General features: G+C 41.5%; 2 protein-coding genes across 2 annotated transcripts in view; one reads left to right on the top strand and one right to left on the bottom strand.

Moving 5' to 3' along the window:
• Nucleotides 1-6,593: 6,593 nt before the first annotated feature.
• Nucleotides 6,594-9,454, top strand: foxh1 (forkhead box H1; the record flags this gene model as incomplete). The annotated part of the gene is made up of 3 exons (XM_080417480.1): nt 6,594-7,136; nt 8,111-8,215; nt 8,486-9,454. 3 exons carry the CDS (start codon nt 6,594-6,596, stop codon nt 9,452-9,454), a joined length of 1,617 nt encoding a protein of 538 aa, XP_080273606.1.
• Nucleotides 9,455-15,067: 5,613 nt separating this feature from the next.
• The window catches only part of LOC308077189 (5-oxoprolinase-like), a 28,998-nt gene continuing 23,382 nt past the window's right edge, over nt 15,068-20,683 (bottom strand). The window contains exons 25-28 of the mRNA XM_080417787.1: nt 19,616-19,773; nt 18,921-19,081; nt 18,112-18,209; nt 15,068-17,440 (exon numbers count right to left, since the gene is read on the bottom strand). Of these exons, the coding sequence (XP_080273913.1) occupies nt 17,279-17,440; nt 18,112-18,209; nt 18,921-19,081; nt 19,616-19,773 (579 nt within the window). The 3' untranslated portion in view covers nt 15,068-17,278. The remainder of the gene's footprint in view (nt 17,441-18,111; nt 18,210-18,920; nt 19,082-19,615; nt 19,774-20,683) is intronic.

The following is a 20,683-nucleotide window of genomic DNA, read 5'->3' as shown; positions in this document are numbered from 1 at the left end:
TTTGTATCCCCACCCCTTAGTATTTATTTGACACATGTAATGGCTGTTAGTTTAAAAAAACCAATATATATATATATATATATATATATATATATATATATCCTCCCTTGTGACTGTTACCTTGTCGTGGTAAGGGAGCTTGTTTAGGCCTACCTCAGTGAACCCTGAGAGCTATGCCGGTGGGAGGCAACTCCTGACAGGTCTTACCAAACTGGACAGGTCGTGGGCGAGGAGTCAGACAAAACACAGTCAAACAACCTCTCTTGACAGAGCTTTTTGAGGAACCCAATACATTTCTATGAGAAAAGGTATCATTTAAAGATTGACATCTTGAAATTTCAAGTGGCTGTGGGCGGTTTCTTGTCAAATGACCTTTTGAGACGGCTCATGGCAATTTTCATGCTTGTATCACCAACTAAATGATTTCTTAAGCTTAACTAGTCCACTAAGGTGGTGGCCATCTTGAAAAATGGCCGCCATCTTGACATTTCAAGTAGCTGTGGGTGGCTTATTGTCAAGTGACCCACAGAGACTGCTCATGCCAATTTTCATGCTTGTATCACCAAATGAACCATTATATAACTTAAATGCTCCACTAAAGTGTTGGCCATCTTGAAAAATGGCCGCCATCTTGACATTTCAAGTAGCTGTGGGTGGCTTATTGTCAAGTGACCCACAGAGACTGCTCATGCCAATTTTCATGCTTGTATCACCAAATGAACCATTATATAACTTAAATGCTCCACTAAAGTGTTGGCCATCTTGAAAAATGGCCGCCATCTTGAAATTTCAAGTAGCTGTGGGTGGCCTATTGTCAAGTGACCCACAGAGACTGCTCATGCCAATTTTCATGCTTGTATCACCAAATAAACCATCATATCACTTAACTGCCCACTAAGGTATCGGCCATCTTGAAAAATGGCCGCCATCTTGGATTTTTGAGTGGCTCGATTAAAAAAGTCAAAGAGTTGACCTAAAGGAATGTTCATGCCAATTTTCACGCTTGTATCACAAAGTGAACGATTGTTCCTACTATCTGCTCTACTATAGAGAAACAATGGTGACCCTGTGCTGTTGACCTCTGCACTGACCTGCAGTCAACACAGCAGTGACACTGCACAAACCTGACACACATGAAGACCTGTGTGGCAATGGTCCCCTTGGCAAGAAGACAAGTGTAAAATGACAATGACATCTGTAGATTTGTGTACACTTATATATACTTAGTATATGTTAGTAGCACAAACCTACTAACAATTAGACACAATAAAATAAGTGTCGGTAGCCATAAGTCACTGTTTCTCAATGTCAGTTCCGGGAACCACCATATGGATCTACTATTTCAGTCTCATTGAAAATACTTCTACTGGTTTGTCCAATGGGAGTTCCATGTTTTTGCCGCTGAAAATGTGCGCTAATTTGAGTTAAGATATGTTCATATTTTTTTACATGCCCCAAATTAACAGTCCCTCAGCAATGTCAGCAAAGAAAATAACAAAGAAAATAGTCACAATGATTTGAACATAATTTAGTCCATACAATAGACATACAATTATCTCTCTCTCTATCTCTCTCTCTCTCTCTCTCTCTTCCTCTCAGCTGGACAAAACTCAGTTTCTTCAGCTCAACTCAGTATCGGGGAGCATATCAGAACTGCTGGGATTTGTCCAGACACAGTCTATGTGCAAACAGCCTCATGCTATTCTTCTCCTTCGTGTATGGCTCTCCAATCCAACCAAAACTCATTCCAGCAGTCAGGACTGTTTGTATTCAAATCAGTTTGTTTTGTACAAACCAATCTGGCAATCTATGTGTATGTTAATAGGACCTATACATTGTACATACTAAGGAAAGGTGAACCATTAGCATCAAAAACATGTCCTTTTGTTGTCCACTCTGGGATTTGATGTGTCTAGTAGGGACACTTCAAGGACCCCTAGTTTCATATGCATTAGGCCATGGACCACCTATAACTTTAAGAGTGTACAAATTGAACCAAATTGACCTGCAAGGGTCCATTTGGTACCATTTGTACACTCTCAGAGTTACAGATCTGTAAGGGACTATTTGATTCATAATTATACATTTATCAACATTTACCTGGGAAAAGTTGCTCTGTCAAATTTGTACTTGAGTTAAAGTACTGGAGTATGTTTCTTTGTATTCAAAAGTATGTGCTTTAAAAAAAAAGCAGATTACAAAGTACATTTTCTTTATAATATCAATGCAACTTGTATTGAAATTTAGAAGAAAGAAACAAATCTATAGTGTATGTACAGCAGATCTACAAGCTGTGAGTTTGGAGGGCGAGATCTGTAAGGGACTATTTGATTCATAATTATACATTTATCAACATTTACCTGGGAAAAGTTGCTCTGTCAAATTTGTACTGAGTTAAAGTACTGGAGTATGTTTCTTTGTATTCAAAAGTATGTGCTTTAAAAAAAAAGCAGATTACAAAGTACATTTTCTTTATAATATCAATGCAACTTGTATTGAAATTTAGAAGAAAGAAACAAATCTATAGTGTATGTACAGCAGATCTACAAGCTGTGAGTTTGGAGGGCGAGATCTGTAAGGGACTATTTGATTCATAATTATACATTTATCAACATTTACCTGGGAAAAGTTGCTCTGTCAAATTTGTACTGAGTTAAAGTACTGGAGTATGTTTCTTTGTATTCAAAAGTATGTGCTTTAAAAAAAAAGCAGATTACAAAGTACATTTTCTTTATAATATCAATGCAACTTGTATTGAAATTTAGAAGAAAGAAACAAATCTATAGTGTATGTACAGCAGATCTACAAGCTGTGAGTTTGGAGGGCGGCCAATTTCACCTTATAAGTACAATACTCAAGTAAATGTATTTAGTTACTACTGGTATTCGGTGGCATACAGATTTTTTTAAAACCTTTATATGTTGAAAATTAATATAGAGACCATATTTAAACACTGTGTCAGTGGAACAACTTTGAAGAGGATGGACAAGTCTGTGTACTATGTACACAGAATGAGAACTGACATGCCTTGTGATTATGTGGACTGTATGGGGGGATGGAAATTGACACTGCTGACAGAGAGACAGTTGTTGCTTTGTTGTCTTTAGTAATTTAGTTTTTAAGTGGTTTTGGTGTATTCAATTGTGATTGTCGATTATCTTTGTGTGGGGAGAAAAGTGTTTGAAAAAGGTTGACTATTATTAAAATCGTTGTTAAAAAAAGTTAGTTACTAGTTACTTTGTAGATTTTGATAATTATTACAAAACATACACTGGCCACCCTACTATTTTCAAATGATTTTTATACATTTGAAAACTTGTGAAATGGGACATTCTGCATAATGAGTACTTTTTGATAATAGGCTACTTTTGTACTTTTACTCAAGTACATTTTAAATACCAGACTTTTACTTGCAACAGAGTGTTTCTACATTGCAGTATTGATACTTTTACTTAAAATGTGCGTACTTTTTCCACCAATGGAGAGTTCCAATTTAGTGCGCACAAGGATACCTCTCTGAGTTGAAGTTTACTCGCACAAATATAAATGCAACCATAAGAGGGCGACAGGGTAGCATTGAATGTGTTGCATCATGTGACAAATTCAAAACCACCACCTTTGCAATCATGACAGGTGATGGAGATGAGCACTTCGCCATGTTGAATCAAGTTAGTTTAAACCATAGAGTTGGTTTAAACACTTAGAAAGAACCCTACAGCAAGTTAACGTGGTAAGAGAACATATAGATTTCAGAACGATGTTGGCCTGCAACTGCACAGGAATTGGATAAAAGTAAATTAAGCAACTTGGGTTGTGGTCTTTATTGAGGCATTTGCTGTCGGATCAGAACATTGTGCGTTCTGCTGCCTTCTCTTGGTTGAAGTTTTACTGCAGTCCTCTAATGCAGTGGTTCTCAAACTAAAGGACCCCCAAACTGATAAATATTTGGCCACTGACCCCCATCTGAAAATATGTTGTGCCATGGGCCCCCAGAAGCAAAGATTTGTGTTAAACATGTTCACTAATGTTCAAGATTTATGCAGCACGAAGTGACACACGATGAGCTTGTATATCTGCTATTTTTTGAATGGCCAAAGTATAAAAGGTTAAAGTGGTAAACATTATTTGTGATGCTATATGAACTACTTTTGCTGGTGACCCCTGGACCCCCCCCCCCCCACAAGGACCCCACTTTGACAACCACTGCTCTAATGAACAAATTGGGCTCAATGCAACCGTAAAATTGATACCAATTGGTTCACTCATAGACTACCATTTGATTTTACAACCTCCCAGCTGGTGATCATATAATACTAGTTCAATTGATTAAAAACTAAAACGCTAATGTAGCCTCAAACTATGTTGACTTACTGAATCAGTAGCCGCAAGCAACTTGGATTCTATTTTGAATATCTGGAATCTAGAGTTGCAATACCAACAGCAATACCATACATCCAAACAGAAAAGTCCGATCTGATTGTATTAAACGACATTAAACTCACCATCATTGCAGCTGTACGGAAAGCTTGGATCATCCTTTTTCTATCTGCAAAGTTTGTGTTTAATAAAAATCCGTAGACATATTATTTGTGAGCTACTTTCTGTCAATAAATTCAGGTGGAGGTGATAATTTTTCTACGTTTTAGAGTTTGTAAGCGCTCGTTTGAAATCACTCAATGGCCCTGCAGCATTCCACCTGTTTCTAAATTGCACATAATGCAGGAGGCAGCAAGGACGTTGCGTTATTGAAAACGAGCGCTTCCACACTCTGACACTTAGAAAAATAATCACCTGCACGGAATTTATTGACAGAAAGTAGCGCATATCATGTCTACGGTGGATTTTTATGAAACAAAAACGTTGCAGATAGAGGAGAGTTCAAGCTTTCCTTACAGCTGCCATGTTGTTGATGAGTTTAACGTCGTTTAATGCAATCTGATAGGGCCTTTCTGTTTGGATGTATGGGCTGTCAATGGTTGGTATTGCAACTCCAGATATTAAATAGGATCGATCTCTTGCGGCTACTGAATCAGTTGAGTTTTGGGTTATGCATATCATGATACTGTAGAGAAATGCAGGAGGGAGGGGAATATATATGTATTGCTCCCGTTTAAAGGTGTGAACATCCCAAGCACGACACTTAACAGCTTGTAAACTCCACAAAACCCACAAATGGTGGTGGTGAATAATAGCCTCCGTATTTCGTCACATGCAAATCAGCTGTGAGGGAACGTCAATGGGAACAGGCCTGACTCCAATCCAACTTGTTTTCACTGTCTTGCTGGGAAGCAAGAGTTTGGACATTAGCACTACATTAACTTGAACAATAGACGACATGCAATTCTCGAAACTTATTCTCTCGCACCCTGAAGGCATCTGCATATTATATGAATGGAGGCCCAGCTGTGCGTAATACACCCCCCACTGCCAGGATAGCTCAAATCTGGCCCCCTATTCATTTGATTTAGAATAAGAATCTGTTGACTCATTATACAGGCTCCGCACAGGCTGATGTGGGTTACTTACAGAAACAGGGTTTCTCCCTCTGCTTGCCTTGAAAGTAACCTGCTTATTTATTTGGGAGTAGGTTAGCCTATATATTTTTGTTTATTTTTTTCGGCCTGGAGTGATAAATACTTTGATACTTTTATAGGTTCACCACGCTATAACATAATGAGATTGGGTTAAACTATGGTTCCATATATCCATGGTTGCAATATTAGCACTAATTAGAATAATGGAATTGTAATTATTATGAATAGGATACTAATATAATAATAATAATCTAGAATAGGCTATATGCCAATTGCAATTCTTAATGATCTTCCAATTGCCAAACTCGGTTATTGGGTGTTTGTATATTCACTGTCCTCTTTTGTATATTGATAGATATCAATTGTTGATTGACCGAAAGCCTCATCCCAAATTCCTGTGTATCTGTCCCCTCCTCTGGGTCCCATCCCCCACACAGCACAGCCTACTGTAATTTACTTTCTCTGTAGCTTTGGAATCCTGTCACTTTGATGTGAGTGACACACCAGTTTGTGTGCAGTAGGCTGCAGCAATGCAGAAAATTATGATTGATTTAGTCCCTCAATCTTCTTCCAGACAGTGACATGAATGTACTGTGTAACAATAATAATAATAAATACATATATTTATATAATACATTGCAAGTAAATTAACCTCACTGCCCATGCCAGGCACGTTTTGAGCCCTGTCCACTGTGTGTGTAAACTCACTGGAATGCTGTTTCCACAGTCCAGCTCAGAGTTTCTGTTATAAGTGGTATGTTGATATTATCATGGCTTATTTACACGTTTACTGTATTTCTCTCTCTCACACACACAAACCCCCCCACACCCCCCCTCCCCCAGCAGGGCGATCAAGTCGGATAACGCCCCCCCATTCTGTCGTCGATTACGCAGCGGGGATTTACATGAAACTGTTAATTGTTTGCTCTTCAAATAGAGTCAGCCTGGAGCCAGCCCAGCAGTAGTCTGTCTGCCACAAGTTAAGGACGGACTCGTATCTCTTCCTCCCCCCTCTCTTCATCCTCCACTCCTCCAGTCTTCCCCCTGACACTGATCAACATGACAAAGCACCAGGGGGGACAGAGTATCTTGGCACCGCCCGCCCTGGGGTCTTACCTGGGAGCCCACTACGATCCTCAACTTGACTCCGGCAGTAAGAGCCATCTACCGACCAGTGGAACACCGTACTACTGGCCTCACCCCCACCACCACCACCCCAGCAACCACCACTACCCAGCACAGCTGTTTGCACAGCAGCCACACCGACTGGAGAAGCCTGCAGCCCGCGACCACTTGATCAGCAGCAGACCCTCGGTGCACATGGATAAATTAATAGCACCTGGACCTGCTGGCGACCGCAGACCACAGGGGTCATCATCGTCATCCTACCAGGCGCCTCAACTCGCCCCAAGCCAAGAAGCTGAGTGTAATAACGATCGGGACTCGTGGGACAGTGATCAGCGGGATAATAATAAGAAGAACAGCAGCACCGCCGGGAGGAAAAAGAATTACCAGCGATATCCTAAACCACCGTACACGTACCTCGCCATGATCGCCATGGTGATTCAGAATTCACCGGAGAAGAAGCTTACTTTATCAGAGGTAAAAACCCAAATCATTGCTGACCGGTGGGAATTTACATGAGTGTGTTTTAATGGAGACTATGGTCAGAGCGCGCGTGTGTTTTACGCACGGCAATGTTGGCGCGTCCATGAGTGATATTGATTGATCTATCGAATATTTTATTTGACAGAAATGCAAAACGGTAGCATATGAGTACAGTCAAACACTGGGTCTAAAAGGATAACACCAAAACAGTTGTTTCCATTGGGGGTCCTATATACTGTAGGCTATTCAACATAACACCATACAAATGTCCTCAGTATTTGTTTAGATTTTTAAACAAATATTTTAAAATATAAAGTCTTATAATATTGTAGTGAGAGCAAGTTTATTTGGAGTTTTCCTTTCAGTATAGGATAATGTTCTAATGCCAGATTGGTTTACTGTTGATAAAGTGACACTAAACAGAAATCTCTTGGTGACACTTTCAGGGACCATGCCATTCTGGGGTTATTCTGATAAGGTTGGACTGTGGTGAAACCAGACACTGATCCTTATCGGCCAGAGTCAGTGGCTTGATAAGATAGGCTAACTCCAGGTGGTCTACTCTAGATTCACCATTTCATTAGGCATTTGGTTACCCCTCTTGCTCAGAGCAGAATTGTACAAATTAACTATAGCATTGTTTTATTTTAGAATGTTGTTTCCAACATATGTTATGGGGTATTAATTCATATGATGTGGGCAATATGGTCATCATAAATGTATAGTTGACATGTAGGACTATATCTTCAATGACAAGTGTTGATATTGTAGTGTTGAGTAATGTTTTATAAACACAAAGGTCTGTTAAAATTCCGTGAGGTTGTTCAGCACAAATTAAGAGAACTGTCTAGTGCTGTCTGCTGTGCTGCTACAGTATGTGATTGTAAGCAGACTCCAAGACAAATTCCCCACAATGTGCACACTTTGGAAGATAAAGTGATACTGACACCACACTGGTTTGTTTTCAGATCCTGAAGGAGATCAGCACTCTCTTCCCTTTCTTCAAAGGAAACTACAAGGGCTGGCGGGATTCTGTGAGGCACAACCTCTCGTCATATGACTGCTTTGTCAAGGTATGTGTGTGTTAAAATCCTCTTCAGTCCTGTGTCATCATTAGTAGGAACTTCACATTTACACCGCATGGTACCGAACCCTGGGGGTTCCCGTCCCCATAACTCATAAAAAATGCATGCACTTGTTGTTTTGATAACGCGTCTTTCAAAGGGAGTGTGCATGTGAGTGAGAGAGAGAGATAGTTTTGGAGTGCAGGGGGTATGAAATTAGGTCACTGCAGGGCAAGGCCTGTGTGTCATCTTATTTGACCATTCTCCACTCTCCTCTAGGTGTTAAAGGACCCAGGGAAACCGCAGGGCAAGGGCAACTTCTGGTCAGTGGAGTTGAGCCGTGTGCCTCTGGAGCTCCTGAAGAGACAAAACACTGCCGTGGCTCGTCAGGAGGAGACGGTCTTCGCTCAGGACCTCGCCCCCTACATCCTACACGGACAGACCCTCAAGCCGGAATCTGAGGCCCTTCCTGTCACCGCTATTGCTCTGCCTCCACTGCCATCCAGAGACTCCTCCCCGCCGCAGGACGACCTGTTCCGACCCAAGCTGGACTCGTCCTTCGCCATCGACTCCCTCCTGCACAGCCTGAGGCCGCCCAGTGCTGCCGGGGAGGCGGAAAGGGCTAGCCGGGACTTTTGGGGGTCTGTGTTGCCCCCTAGGCCGTCCCCTCCCCTGCGCTACACCCCATCCTCATGCAGCACGTCCGCTAGCTCCGCCAGCCCAGCCTCGTCGTCCTCTGATGAGGACTGGAGGGGGTTGCCGCGCTCTGGGAAGCGCATGCCTCCCTATGGCGAGGCAGGGTCGGACGGTTACGAGGACTGCAGGCCCCCGCTTCATAAAACGGCGCGGCGGAACTCTGTTGTTGCCCCCCCGTGGGAGCTACCCACCTCCTACGCCAAATACACTCCGCCCAACGCCGTCGCCCCACCCAGCATGCGGTTTAACGGGGGTCCCCTAGTGCCGTTGCACGGTGGCATCCCCCTTTACAGCTATGGGGGTACACCTGTGGCGCCCGGACGCTTCTTAAGTCACGCCTATTGGCCCATCCTTCCCAGTGGGCGGGTTTCTCTTCAAGCCCCTCCCCTCATTATGGACCTAGACAGTATGCTACAGTCTGTGCCACCCAACAAGAGTGTGTTTGATGCTCTGGTACCGGCCCCCCACCACCAGTCGCATCAGAACTCTCAACATCAACTGCATTATGCCCTTCAGACTGCGTCTCCCCTTAACAGGTACCCCCATTACTGACTGACTCTTAATCAACAGTAGGACTGAAGGGCAGTAATGTTCTACTGTTGAAGGAAACATTACTGCACAAAGAAAGACAATGCAGGACTTGAGTTATAGTCAAGTTCTGCAAAGGTATTGCATGTCTCCTCTGCCCCGGATACGGTTCCAATCACTACTCTAACCAAGAGAGATGGACTAATACACTGGTTCTCAAAGTGGGGTTCTGGGAACCCCCATTGGGTCAGTGAAGGGGGTTCCAGGGTGTCCCCATGCAGCAACAGTTTAAATACTTAGGCCTGGCCTATTTTGTTCCCCGATTATTCGAAAATACCCTATCTACAAGCATACAACGCTCACGACGCAACGCGCTGTGAGCTTGTAGATCTACTATTTTTTGAAAAATCTTCTCTTATGGTGGTCCCTGGCACCAAATATTTTCAAATGGGGTCTGCAGCCAAATACATTTCCTTGACATGAAAATGTTTGAGAAACACTGGACTAATGGGCAAAGGAATACTTTGGAGAGAGTAATATTTGTAATGACAATAATATTTGAAAATACTGATATTTTTTGTGTTTCTATTCAAGTGTTGGCAATACTGCATATTTTCATATATTAGTTATAGTCTACTGGAAACCTACAATATTCATTATGTAAAATACAGCAGCACAACTATTTACCTCAGAAAGCCAACGGAATGGAACATGTACAGGGAGTTTGCACTGCCATTTGTTTTTTGCACTATTTTGATATGAACATGAATTTTCTTTAATCAGGGAAGCGGTTTTATCTGCCCACCGTGACAGCTGAATGTTTCATTCTCCCGCCAGATTCATGGTTGTGGTTGTCTTTTAAAAGGCTTGTACAGTAGAGTATCGAAAGATGAAACTTGTGCCTAATGGGCTATGAAATAAAAATGTTTTTGTTTTTTAAAAAGAAATGATCCTGTGCATTATTGTATGCTTCTCGTCAGGTAAAATGGGACGCAGACAATTGGCATTACCACTTTGGCTAGAGCCATTTGTTTTCCTTTTACTGTGTGTGCACATCTGTACACACAGTGTCTAGTGCAGGGGTTCCCAAACTTTTCAGGCTGTGACCCCCCCCCCCCCCCCCCAATAATCATATTCGAACTGGGGTCCCACACCCTGACAAGCACTTGGAATTGTAGGCATTACATTTAGTTTGACTCGGTTTCACAGATAAACATTGTGAAAATAGTCGAACTACAAGCTCACGCCTTGCACTACGAGGCGTTGTGAACTTTTTCAAAATGTTTTCCTCTTTCTTACTTAATATGACAATTTGGCCAATTTAGTGTTAAGTCATTATATTTTCTTAGACTTTGTCTTAGACTTGCAGTTTTTGTTGAACCTGGTGTGAAACTTGAATGGGTATTTTAGTTCTAGATCACTTCAAAAACTGACCAGGTTTAACAATTGCAATCAGGATTTTCAGGCTTCTTTCAAGAGACTATTCTCAGATTATCTCACTACATTTGCAGATACTTGTTTGGTTTCAATAAATGTAAATTTGTTTCATCATAGTATGACTTGTTCCAAGACACTTGGAAACAATGAAAATATATTAAAACAAGCTAGTATATTTAAGATAATATTTGCTGTTAATTCATGACTATTTATTGAAACAATCTAATATAAGTGCCTTGGAACGAGTCATATACAGTAAGTCATAACCAGTTAAATTATGTCAATGTATTAAGATAATATAAATACCTTGAAAGAAGCCTGAAAGGTCAATGCAAGTAATACTTGTTAAGCTTGTCAATGTTTGCAGTGCACTGCCCAGCTAACAACATGCTGTTGGTTTCAGCAACTAATACTCAGTAACAATCTGTCCCAGTTTAAAAAAAAACTGGGGATTTCAAATATTTTGGATATTTTGTTCCCTGATTAATGTCAGTGGTCCAAGTGAAGTCAAATTTATACTTGCGTTAGTAGTACTTGCTTTAAAAAATACTTAAATATTCAAAAGCACATGCTTTTAAAAATACTCACATATTCAAACGTACAAATAACAAAGTACATTTTATTTTTAATATCAATGTATTGCTGTATAATCAACAGCCATCTGAGCGTGTAGATTGTCACTATATTTTAAATAAGCCATAGTGTACCTTTTCCCTTCCTAGAAAAGTAGTGGAGTCAAAAGTGCAATATTTGTCTTTGTAGTGGAGTGAAAGTCACTCCACATACAAAGACACCAAAGTACAGATAATTGTACCATAACTCATTAAGTAAATGTCCTTGGTTACTTTGCACCACTGGCCATGACTGCCCCAAAAGCCTAATGCTGCAGCTACAAGTACTTGAGATAGAAGCGCTCAAGTAGCAACAGCAGGGGGGTTATAGGGGTCAGTAGGGCATCAAGCCCTTTGAGTATGATAGATTATTTTACCACAGGAATAGTGATCTATAGAGATCTATTATCTATTATCTTTTGATCCACAGTCCATCGCCCCTGCATTGCTGTTACAGTCTGTGGTTCCAACACACATACACGTGCGCAAGTGTGTGCGCACACACACACACACACAGCTGATTTACATCAACAAGTCCAGTGACCATCAGCCTCCTGCTGTTTTGACTGCAGCGTCCACTATCTCCTTATCAGGCGGCTTATGCATGCCTGCTCCCCCCCTTCCACCCCCGGACCCATCCCTCCCACCCACAAACCCCCCTAACTCTCACTCTCTCTCACACACACACACACACACACACACACACACACACACACACACACACACACACACACACACACACACACTCTCACTCTCTGAGTGAATCCAGTTGGGTCTTATCTCTCAAAAGATTTCCTTTAAAGTTGTAACTATGTGGAGTTATCTTAGCAGAGTTAATGTCAGACAAATCAAAGTGTTTTGATGTGAGTGATATGAAGTAGTCTTTGTCGGTCATGAAGGTTTTTGTTTACAACAGGATACTGAACCAGGACACAGAACCATGACTTCCATTACTCATTGACCAGGACAGTCTATTGTGTCATGTGCAGTTCTGAACACAGGGTGGCAGTATGAGAGCAATACACTTAAACTTAACCTTCTAACTAACTCTACTTAGTTGATAGGAGTCCCCCCAGGGCTCTATAATAGGTACGCTCATATATCCCTCCACAGTGAATCTCTTCACCGGAAGGGGCATTATACCAGAAACGTACATGTCCACTTCTAAAAATCTTGCAGAAAATTTTTTATTGAATCTGAACATTTTGTCATATGGAGGACATGTTGAACTATGAGAAACACATATCATGCTTTTGTTTGGCAAGAGCAATTTAATTTGATCAACTGATGTGAATGATAACTTATGAATAAAATAAATATCTGACCTAATGATTGGTATATTCCTTTACAGAGAACAACTCATTGAAATCAATTTAACGTTTTTGGATGATACAAGTTATATTCAATGTAACAGTTCCAGGACAGATAATGTAAGTTTCTGGTAGAATGTCCTGGAAATAGCTGACCTACAACAGCTCACATCAGTCAGTGTCACGTCCCACAAGAATTCAAGTTGGCAAGAGTAATCCCTCTATTTAAAAAAGGAAGCAAACTAGATCCTGGCAACTATAGGCCTGTTTCCATCCTTTGTTCCATCTCAAAGGTTATAGAGCGATCAATCCAAGAACAAATCAACAGCTACCTCAGCGAGCGTAAACTGTTGTTTGAATTCCAATCAGGCTTCAGAACATCCCACTCCACTGACACATGCCTACTATATTTGACCGATTACATCAAACGTGAGGTAGACTCGGGCAAATACTGCGGCATGGTCATGCTGGATCTCCAAAAGGCGTTTGACACTGTAAACCACACAATTCTACTTGATAAGCTGAAGGCGATTGGTTTTGATTGCACATCACTAAATTGGATGAGATCTTACTTGGAGGGTAGAGAACAAGTGGTTGACATCAACGGAACCATGTCCTGTTCCTTCTATACATTAACGACATGAATGCTGCCTGTAACTGCAAACTGTTCCTGTTCGCTGATGACTCGGCACTCCTGATCTCGGGTGAGGACAAGTTGCAAGTTGAGGAAGCTCTCAGCTCCGAACTCTCAAAAATCCGTACCTGGCTTACCGATAACAAACTGTCACTACACCTTGGGAAAACTGAATCCATTCTATTTGGGACCAAACATTCCCTCAGTAAAATGAAGGTAAATGACTTCAAGGTCAAAGTCGATGACACAATCATCACTAGCAAAGAAGAGATTACCTATTTGGGATGTATTCTTGACAAATACCTGACAGGTGAAAGCATGGCAACAAAGGTGGTCAAAGGAGTAAACCAGAGAACCAGATTTATGGGCAGAGTTTCCTCTTTTGTCAACCCTCAGGCCCTCAGGACCCTCTCAGGGGCCCTGATTCAGCCCCTTTTTGACTATGCTAGCTCCTCTTGGTACTCCAACACCTCAGTGTCACTGAAGACTAAGCTTCAAACCTCCCAAAACAAACTGATTCGACTACTTCTCGGACTGGGGCCCATGACCCACCTCTCTCCCACTCACTTTGCCAGCCTAGGCTGGCTCAGGGTGGAAGACCGGGTTAAACAACCAAAAATGGGACTGGTCTTCAAAATTGTAAATGCAGATTTGCCCGAAATGCCCCCTATACCCGCATATCTGTATAAATACCTCGAAAAAGTTAGTGACACCCACAGCCACGAAACTAGAGGGAGCGTAAACAACAATCTGGTACCACCCACCCATAAAACAAACATGGGCAAATTCTCCTTCTATAGCACAGCCACCAAGGAATGGAATAGTCTAACCCCATCCCTCAAAAAATGCTGTTCGCTGGGCTCATTCAAAACAGCCCTAAAAACTCATCTTTCTGGAGGCCTAAAGAGGAGCTAGTACCAGTTTCCCTGTAGACAGAAGACCCCCCCCCTCCCCTTTTTTTTGGTACATATTTTTTATTTCCTCATGCTTTTTTTGTATATAATTTTAATTTTTCCATGCTCCCCCCCCCCTTTTTTTGTACATATTTTCTTATTTTTTCATGCTTTTTTTTGTACATAGTATTTTTTCTGTATTTTCATGTTGATTTTTGAACTGTTTGGTTGCTACTATATATGTCTATGAAATTAATTCAAGGACCCCAACGGAAACAAGTCCGCAAGGACTTTTTTGGCCGGACCTTTTAGACAAAAGCATTATAAATGTAACTGTGTTGTTTTACATTCTTTTGCCTAATAAAAATTTCAATCAATCAATCAATCAATCACAACGCATTACGCTGTGACACGTTGTGAGCTTGTAGATCAGCTATTAGGCTAGGGTTTCAATTTATGTTAGACATTGTTGCGTTTAAATGTATGAGATTGATTGCCATTATGCACAAGAGCAAGTCAGTTCTTCTTATATGCTTTTCAAATGCAGCAAATGTGTTTGTTTGGTCTTTACATTGATGTGTCATGTCATGCTAACCTATTTGTGATATTACTAGAACACTCGAGTCATGTTTTACAAAAAAACAAACAATGGAAGCAGTGAAGCTATTTCTTGTGACAGAAACAAAAGGATATCCAGAATTTCAAGAAATTGTGTTTTATTTGGGTGACATAAAATAACGTCATGTATTAGTACAAACTGAAATAGGCAATGAGGGCATAAAGCAGTGATCAACTTCACTTAACATCAGTTGGCTTCTTATTTTCTTATCTTTCACGGTTGGGCTTGTATTGACATAAAGATATGCGCTACCTTATGCAGTAAGTACACTTTGAGGCAGCATGACATTTTAGTGTTCCTGTTTCCTGTGTGTTTGGAAATAACGTTGTTACATAGAACCAGGGATTCTCAAGCTTTTCTGCATCAGGACCCTCTTGAAAATCTTGAAATGTTCGTGGCCGAATACATCCGACCACTTAACACGACAGCCGTTAAGTGGTCAGATGGGTGGGCCACGTGTATTGTTATACAATTTTTGCGTTTTACCAATTCAACCAGAAATCAACCAGTTTGAGAAACACTGACAGAGACCTCTTGTTTTCACTGTCCAAAGTAATTCTATAACATTACAGTTTTAAAACAGCATGAAAATAAATGTGTACTACTTGCTGCAAGCTTTAGTGGTTAATGACCAAAAGCAAAAGGGGACCCTTTTTTGCATTGAAAGTGGGGCTTTAACAATAGAAACAAGAAATGATGACGCAGTCATATTATTACCAGGTTGCTCTCTCCAAATTCCCCGAACGGAACCAAATGGACCCGTGGTCCGCCGAATATTATTTTCCACCACGGGCCGCACAGAGTACTGCATGACTAGGGGCGAAGCAGGAGGCGTGCCTACTGAGACATGATCCCATAGCATGGGAGGATGGCCGTTGTTCAGAGTATGGGGAAGTCTCGTGGAAGTCTCCCCATTGGCTTAAAGGATTGAAGGACAGTCAATGATGAAAAGGTCGCTAGAAAGTGTTTAGTAGTTGATCAGTCTCTTCCTAGACCAGGCTGCAAGCACCCTAAAGGTGGGGCATTAACGTCAACTTCTGTAAGAAAATGAGATACGGTAAACCTTTATTGATCCATGAGGGGAAATTCAGGAAAGTGGTGACATTAAAGACATTAAAAAAGAAAGAAAGAAAAACAGATGTACATTAAACCAGAAGGTACTGACAAACCATAGCCTGCTATTACACTACTGTAATTTGGCTTACAAATTCACACATTGGAACCATTCATATTTGTTTGCAAAAATGGGTAATTAAAAAGGGGGAATGCATTTTCTGAAAAGGGGGGGGCATTAAAATGTTTTAGCATAATTTAATGCATGTCTTTACTGCATGACTCTGGTAGTGAATGTCATTCCCCAACTCTCTCTTCGTTTTCAAATAAAGGCTTAAAAATGCCCCTCTCTCCCCCCAAAAAAGAAGGGGAAAAAAGAAAGAAGAAAATGTTTCAAAAATATGCAGATGTAACTCAAGGACAAGCTGTTTTATTTGTCTTGTGCAGAATAAACAGTGGAAAGTGGTTCTACTCGTCTTCATCCTCCTTACCCTGACTGACTGAGACCCATTGCAATACCCCCCCCCCCAACCTCTCCATCTTTGGTAAAGTATGCCATGCCACACACACTTCTTTCTCTAGCTGAGTCACACACAGATTCCTCAAGCTGTCGGTTGTATATTTCTCACTATCCACTTCTCTTCTACTTACATTACCGGGGTAGATTGTCTGTACGTGTACATTTTGGACTATTTTCTTTTATACCTGTTAATATACTGTTAATATACGATTAGTGCACTTTGACTACACTTATATCTACACCTAATAATAGCTATTTCACCGGGCTATAAAAATTGTCAAGTGGATAACAGAGTTCACACCCCACAACTATAACAAACAGTGAACGATATAGTTAGAGTGCTCAGTGTGAACAGCCCTTAATACCCAGGCAGTCCCAAGTGCTGAAGGGCCCAAGCCAAGATTTCTGTAGTATACCTGGTTTCTGGTCATCTTTTCCTAATACCTCTGTGTTACCATCTTCTATTATTAGTATTATTTGGTACGCCAATCTGTATCTCCTATGTTTCATAACTGCAGTCATGCCATTGACTACGGAATAATAAATATTCAAAATTGTTCTCATCTTTTCAAGATTATTTGAAAATAGCTGATGCATATAGGGTTAAAATGCTTAGAATGGCTTTGATGCTACATTAATTACTTTGCTGCCCCTGAAGGACCCCTGGGGGAGTCCCCGGACCGCACTTTGAGAACCACTGCTCTAAGCTGCCTTCACAAACCTCTGTCCCTCTCCATCCTCTATCTCTCCCTGTCTTGTTAGTAGTGTCAGTCACACAGCCTCCTGTGCCATGCGGTACTCAAACACGCTGCCTCTCTCGGGGAAGGAGTCGATCAGGCGCCTGCGCTTGTTGGACGGCGCCCCGTTGGCCTCCTCCTTCTCCTCCGCTGGCCCGTAACCTCCTCCTCCAGGGGTGTAGAGACAGAACATATCCTGCAGGGGGAGACAGAGGTTAAAGGGTATAGTAGTGTGTATAATGCATGACATGTTATCGTCACCCACATAGTCAGAGAGGCATTCAAGAACATGCACACACACACGCATGTTTGTATTGATAATTCAATACAAACATACAGTTTAAGACAGAGATTTATGAATGACATTGAATTCTTTGTCATTTTTAACCCAAAAGCTTTAAATAGCTGATATACAATCTGATTGTAGATCGTCCCTGTGTCGTTGCACGATACAGGGGCGCAGCTAAAGTAAATTATATATCAGGCATAACTCCAACCCTAACCTCGAAATTCCCCATGCCTATCCCTAAGGGCTGTTGACACTGAGCACTATAACTATATCGTTCACGATTGTATTTTTTTATAGTCGGTGTGAACTCTGCCATCCACTTGACTTTTTTCAAACGATAATCTTTATAGTTGCAGTTCTAGTGCTCAGTGTGAACGGCCCTTAACCCAACATGAATCTTTTCCTAATTGTACGTCAAACTACCCACCTATGGTTAAAAATAATGTAAAAGAAAAAAAAATAACCATAAAATAACAATTTCTCTTGTCTCACAATGTCTATCTCTCAAATTCTGCTATACTTGTGTGGAAATGTAGTCCTCACAAGTATTAATAGCACACATGCACGCACGCACTTACCCCTGGTTCCAGGCTGACAGTGGTCTTGGATCCCAGGTTGAGGACTCTGCCGTCTGCTCTGCGGAGCTGGTTCAGACCTGCTGCACCGCTCTCCCCTCCTGAAGGACACACAGGAAAAGACACAAAGAAAGACAATTATTAAATGTATTCATTATCTAATTATTTCACTAGGATGAGAAAGAAAAGGGCCATATTGATTAAAGGGATACTTCACTTTAGGGCCGGGGACACATTTAAAAAAAATATTAAAAATAAATGAAAAAAGTTATGGAAAATTCATGGCCCCCTCACGCATTAGAGTGTCCTACTAATGTGTGAGGGGGCCATGAATTTTCCATAACTTTTTTCATTTATTTGTAATATTTTTTTTAAATGTGTCCCCGGCCCGAAAGTGAAGTATCCCTTTAAGTCACATGACAATAATGAATCTAGTCTGGTAAGAAAAAAACGAATCTATGATTCTACTAGAGACAAACTCAAAGTTAAAATCTGGTGTTTGTATGTCCAATACATTTTAATACAAGCCTTAAGCACCTCACCCCTACCGTCCGTAACCATTCTGGTGATGTCATAATATGCAAACATTCAGTGAAAATAAAAGATTTGGTGAAATCTTAGGAAAAAAGAAGCGGTAAAGTAAAAAGCCAGTAAAGAGCCCAGGGTGACCCTGGTCAACTAACCATTGTTGACCACATAAGTGATTAATGGAAAAACAAAATAGCCACCATAACACAGTGGTCACAACAGGGTACTGTAACATCCAAATGAAGGCATGAGATTTTTGTACTGGCAAAGGTCAAAGGTTATACCTTTCAGGCCGTAGGGCCGGGTGGAGCGCCTCTCGGTCAGCACGGATAATACAACCTTTTTCCTGAAGAGAAGTTTGCGGATCACGCCATCTCCGCCGCGGTACTTCCCTGCACCCCCCGAGTCAGGCCTCAGATCGAACTGCTCCAAGACCACTGGATACCTGCCAACAAGATGCACACAACAGAACTGAACAGAACAGAACACTTGAACCTGCAGCATACTCCGAACGAAGCGGAACTTTGTTCAGCATTTATACAAACGAACAAAGTGCTTAGAGGACAAAAGCAAAACTATTTCATACTCGCTACGGCTCAGCTCTGAGTTCTGAACGTTAGACCCCACCCACTCAGTATAGCCCTAGCATCACCTGTGACTCGCTGGAGGCGAGCCACTGAAGCATAGTGTCAGCCCCGACACTCGCACCAAAATGACATAGGCACCGGAAAATGTATTTATTCATGTATTTTACAGTTAATAAATATGGTTTCTGACAACCTTCAGACTGTTGCCTTCCAAAATATCCTCGCTCCCGAGGACCTTCGGGAGCGAGCATTAATTTATGAGCGGTACTTCCGTATGATGTAGAAAAAAAACTGTATGACAGCGGAGCTACAAGGGGTGACGCTAAAAACACAACTAAAATGAATGTTACACAGTGTGACCTTAAAATTTGTCTTTTTGATCTTTTGCCCACCTTTTCTCCAGGATCTCCGGGTCGGTGATGCGTGTGTTGGTCATGTGACTGTGCACGCCGCTCCGCCCACTCCAGCCTGGCCCCGCCCCCGCTCCCCCGGCAACCGTCTCATAGTATCCACTCGTCTCACTGCCGAAGGAAATGTTGTTCATGCAGCCCTGACGACAAATGCATACAGTTACGACGCGAAGTGATCAATACCAAGTTAAGTATGGTACATATACTTTCCTTTGATATTATTCCTTTCACATTTGTGAGAGACAAACCATCTAACTGAACTTCTGAACAGTGTTGTCAACAAAATAAAACTTTGATCCATCCGTTTTTTTTTGGTGAGATCTGACGTTCATAGTGACAACACTATGCAACATGATTGTCTTGAATGCGCCCCACCGGAAGTCTCGCTAGACGAGATTGAAATCTCGTCTAGCGAGACTTTCGGACTTTCGCATTCAAGACAATCACATTGCATAGTGTTGTCACTATGAACGTCAGATCTCACCCAAAAAAAGAAGAAAAAAAGCTATCAAAATATGTGATCTACCGCAAGGCCTATTGGCACGCGTTTTTAGCTGTGGTGGACCCGGGATGGAGTTATGACATTTTTCTACTGTACCATTCATCCTAGGGTATCATAACATCATAGAAAAGGTAAGAACACCGTGGTCCAAAATTCCCCTTTAAACCACTTTAAACCTATATAACACAACATATATCTTGTATGTGGTCCCTGGCACAAAATAATTTCTAATGGGGGTCTGCGGATGGGGGTCTGCGGACAAATTAATTAGAATTTGGGGGTCCTTGAAATGAACAAATTCAAGAACCACTGAATTAAGGAGCCTTACATGTGAGTAACAGTGGCGTCCCCAGGAATTACATTTAGGGCAGGCGAGGTTTTTTTTTTGCACCCCCACTATTACCCCCCAAAAAGAAATTTCAACTCAATCGAAAACCGGCGAAAGTTGCCGTTTACAAGATGTTTTGGCCATTATCTCTGGAACGGAAGGTCCAATCTGCTCAGTTCAAAGCTTGTTGGATGCGTCACTTTGAGGACATTAAGCACGC

Source organism: Gymnoscopelus braueri (genome assembly GCF_963280865.1).
Source record: "Gymnoscopelus braueri genome assembly, chromosome: 21".
Classification (NCBI taxonomy): Eukaryota; Metazoa; Chordata; class Actinopteri; order Myctophiformes; family Myctophidae; genus Gymnoscopelus; species Gymnoscopelus braueri.
Note: the sequence above shows the minus strand (reverse complement) of the source record. Positions and strands in the feature narration are given on the sequence as shown.